The sequence below is a fragment of the Tetrao urogallus genome (genome assembly GCF_951394365.1).
Source record: "Tetrao urogallus genome assembly, chromosome: 9".
Lineage (NCBI taxonomy): Eukaryota > Metazoa > Chordata > Aves > Galliformes > Phasianidae > Tetrao > Tetrao urogallus.
In genome coordinates, this window is record NC_136822.1 from 2,594,078 (window position 1) to 2,597,075 (window position 2,998).

Genomic DNA, 2,998 nt, shown 5'->3' on the forward strand with positions numbered 1-2,998 from the left:
GCTTTTATTTTTCCCTCTCTTGCTTAACAGTTGAAACCTCTTTTGGAGAAGGTGGCTCTAGAGAAGGAATACTGCCCTGCTCCATAGGTAGATCTTTTATTATCAGGAATTTTCCTGGAGCTCTCTTTCAGAGCTGTAGCAGAACTGCAGATCCACTCAGGGGCATGGGGGAAAGACACTTCTAGAGGTCTGGGCTTCCTGTGTCAGTTCAGCTAGAAGCCTGACCACACAGCACAAAAAGCTTTACTGATACATTCTCTTGTTTATATAGACACCAGAAACACAAGTGATAATCACAGAACTATTAGCATTACTTCATTTGGAATATTACAGCCAAAGTGTAAGAAGTGTTACAGAGGATACAGACACCCTGGTTGACCATTTTAATGTTTGTGCTCATCTTCCTACTACCACAGCGCACAGTAATGACAGATGCTAGTGGATCCCTCTGTCTCTATATTACTTTAGCAGAGTAAGTGAGGCAGAAGAGGCCTACAACTTGTCCTGTGCTCCACTACCCCCCGTGCTGGAGACAAATATCCTTTCATCACATGACAAACAGTGACTGTATGTGCTAGAACAAATTCATCTGTCATGGAAGTCTGGAAATACCAACATCAGTTGCTACATCAGCTGTGAAGTTACACAGTAGAAAGAGGACCTGACCAGCACAGTAGGACACAACAAAGTTGGAATGTGTTACTTTCATGTGGTCGCACACGTAGCACATACAACAGTAACGCATGTCCAGAACCGGACAACAAAACTGCAGTTCATTTAATGGAAGAATCCACAATCTCCTGATAATCTTGCCTTCCTAAATTCTTCCAGGACAGTTTATAACATGCAAGGAAAAAAACACTAACTAAAATAACTGCTCCCCCAACAAGATCGTAAGTACCTGGCAAGATGCGCAGCACGATGAGCTGCAGGACCATGGCAATGACTATCTCTAGGTGCTGTACAGTGCTGACCAGAGCAGGGTGGAACTTGCTCAAGGCGTAGTAGACCCCCAGGAAGGCTGCTGTGGAACACAGGCAGATGGCGAGCAGATAGCTCCAGGTTTCTCCATCCAGCGGGACGATTGGCTCCTGAAGTAGGAACATGGTGGATGCTCCCCATACCGTTCCTGTCCAACTAAAGGTGAACAGTGCTGTCCACATGCTGATGTTATCTTTGATTGACCTGTAGACTATCATGGAGAGAGCGGTGGTCAAGCCTGCCATAACAGTCATGGTGTAGCCAAAAGCTTCCTTCCAGGTGCTCAGCAGAGAGTTTTCTTCCTTAACGATGTTGGGGATCATGACCAGACAAACACCAAACACACTGCCAACTACCGTAACTATGTCTACGTAAGCCATTCCTTCATCGACTAGCAAAAAAGCCAAAATGGCACTGAACACTGTAGTGGTAGCCCTCCACATAATGGTCCCATTACTGGGGGGAACTATAGAGAAAGAAGTGTAAGCACACGTAATGGAGATAACGTTGCAGACCCCATAGAAGAAGAGCCGCAGTCTGTACCCTTTGGGGCCAAAGGGTGGCTCGTGGTAGTAACACACAGCAGTAATGGACAGCACTTGTAAGACTGAACGGATGAAAATTAACTCTAGTGATGGCACTTTGGAACGATCAGAAATTAATCGTGTAATTAGAGCCACGCATCCGTGAGCCACGGCAGATCCAAAAAGGACTATCCACATTTTCCTTGACTGCAGGATATTTCCTTCAGGGAAGTTCTGGAAATGCCCGGTCTCACTGGGTTTGGGCAGTTGTGCTGGCTGAAGCTGCGTGTCTGTCGTACCAAAAAAGGTCCTTTCTCTTTTTTTCCCAGCATTCAGTAGTCTTGTCTTTGGACTGTCCTCCATAAATACCCCTGTGTCTTCATTGCCATCCTCATCTCCCTCTTCTCCTGGCTGGGGATAATGAGATGTATATTTCACTGTTACCGTGTTGGGATGAATTTTCACTCGCTTTTTGACTGGATATTTTTGGGAAGGTGAATCCATTTCCTCAGAGAAATGTCCTGGTCTTAAGGAAAAAACAGGGATGCACCATTATTTTTTATTTCACAAATACTGAGGGATTCATTAATATGCAAATGCTGTTAGTGATTACAAGCGATTTTTACGAAACCATGACCAAGTACACATAGATTGTTCTTGGTTTTGCTTTAGCTCCATTTTATTTGCCAACTCTTGAAAATGGCACATTCCCATTATGTATGGGTTGTACAACGTCCCAGTCTGTGTAATAGCGAGAAAGGTCTCTCGCTAAAGCTTTTTGGACACTAAATACCCTGTAATGAATTATACTTGTTAATTGCTTGCTAATTTTAAAAGATTACAGGAGTTTGGCAGGAGATGACAGCTTCATTTCTAACCCCCAGAGAACAGCACAGGGAAACAGTATCCCTGAGCGAGTCAGCCTACAAAGAAACAACACATTTTTGAACAATACTTGACAATGTTAAAACACCTTCTTTTCACATCTTATTTCCAGTGACTAACGTGGCAACAGACTTGTTCTTCAAGTCTCATTCAATGCTCATTTTGTTGTCTGCAGTCCCCTGCACCATGTGAGCAGAGCCCTTCCAGTCAGGCAGCAGCAGGGAGAATGGAACCTTCCTGTAGGAGGTGCAGTGTGCCCCACCAAATACACCTACAAACACACAGACTTTACCTGCTCTTGAGAGGTTTGATTCCAAGCCAGAATGAGAAAACACTTCTCTGTCATCTACATCTTTGTCCACGTATCTAAACAGAAACAGTAAAAGCTCTGATACCAAACAGAACAGGGCACAGCAATCTTAACAAAACGCTCGAGGCAGGCATGAGACATTCTGATTTTGTTCAAAGTTGAACGTTTGAGACGTGCTATGCGGCCATGCTCCTCTGGAACTGGTAACATTGGAGCACTGCTGGAGAAGGAAAAAAAAAAAAAGGAAAAGGCAACCAAGTGTAATCTTGCTAAAATCATGCTTCAACTTGATCTCGGA

At 44.1% G+C, this 2,998-nt stretch overlaps 1 protein-coding gene across 1 annotated transcript; it reads right to left on the minus strand.

Moving 5' to 3' along the window:
• Positions 1–773: 773 nt before the first annotated feature.
• Positions 774–2,749, minus strand: SLC35G2 (solute carrier family 35 member G2; the record flags this gene model as incomplete). The annotated part of the gene is made up of 2 exons (XM_079539629.1): positions 2,683–2,749; positions 774–2,026 (listed from the first exon to the last, which is right to left on the minus strand). The coding sequence occupies exon 2, from the start codon at positions 2,007–2,009 to the stop codon at positions 774–776; it is 1,236 nt and encodes a 411-aa protein (XP_079395755.1). The 5' UTR covers positions 2,010–2,026; positions 2,683–2,749.
• Positions 2,750–2,998: the final 249 nt, after the last annotated feature.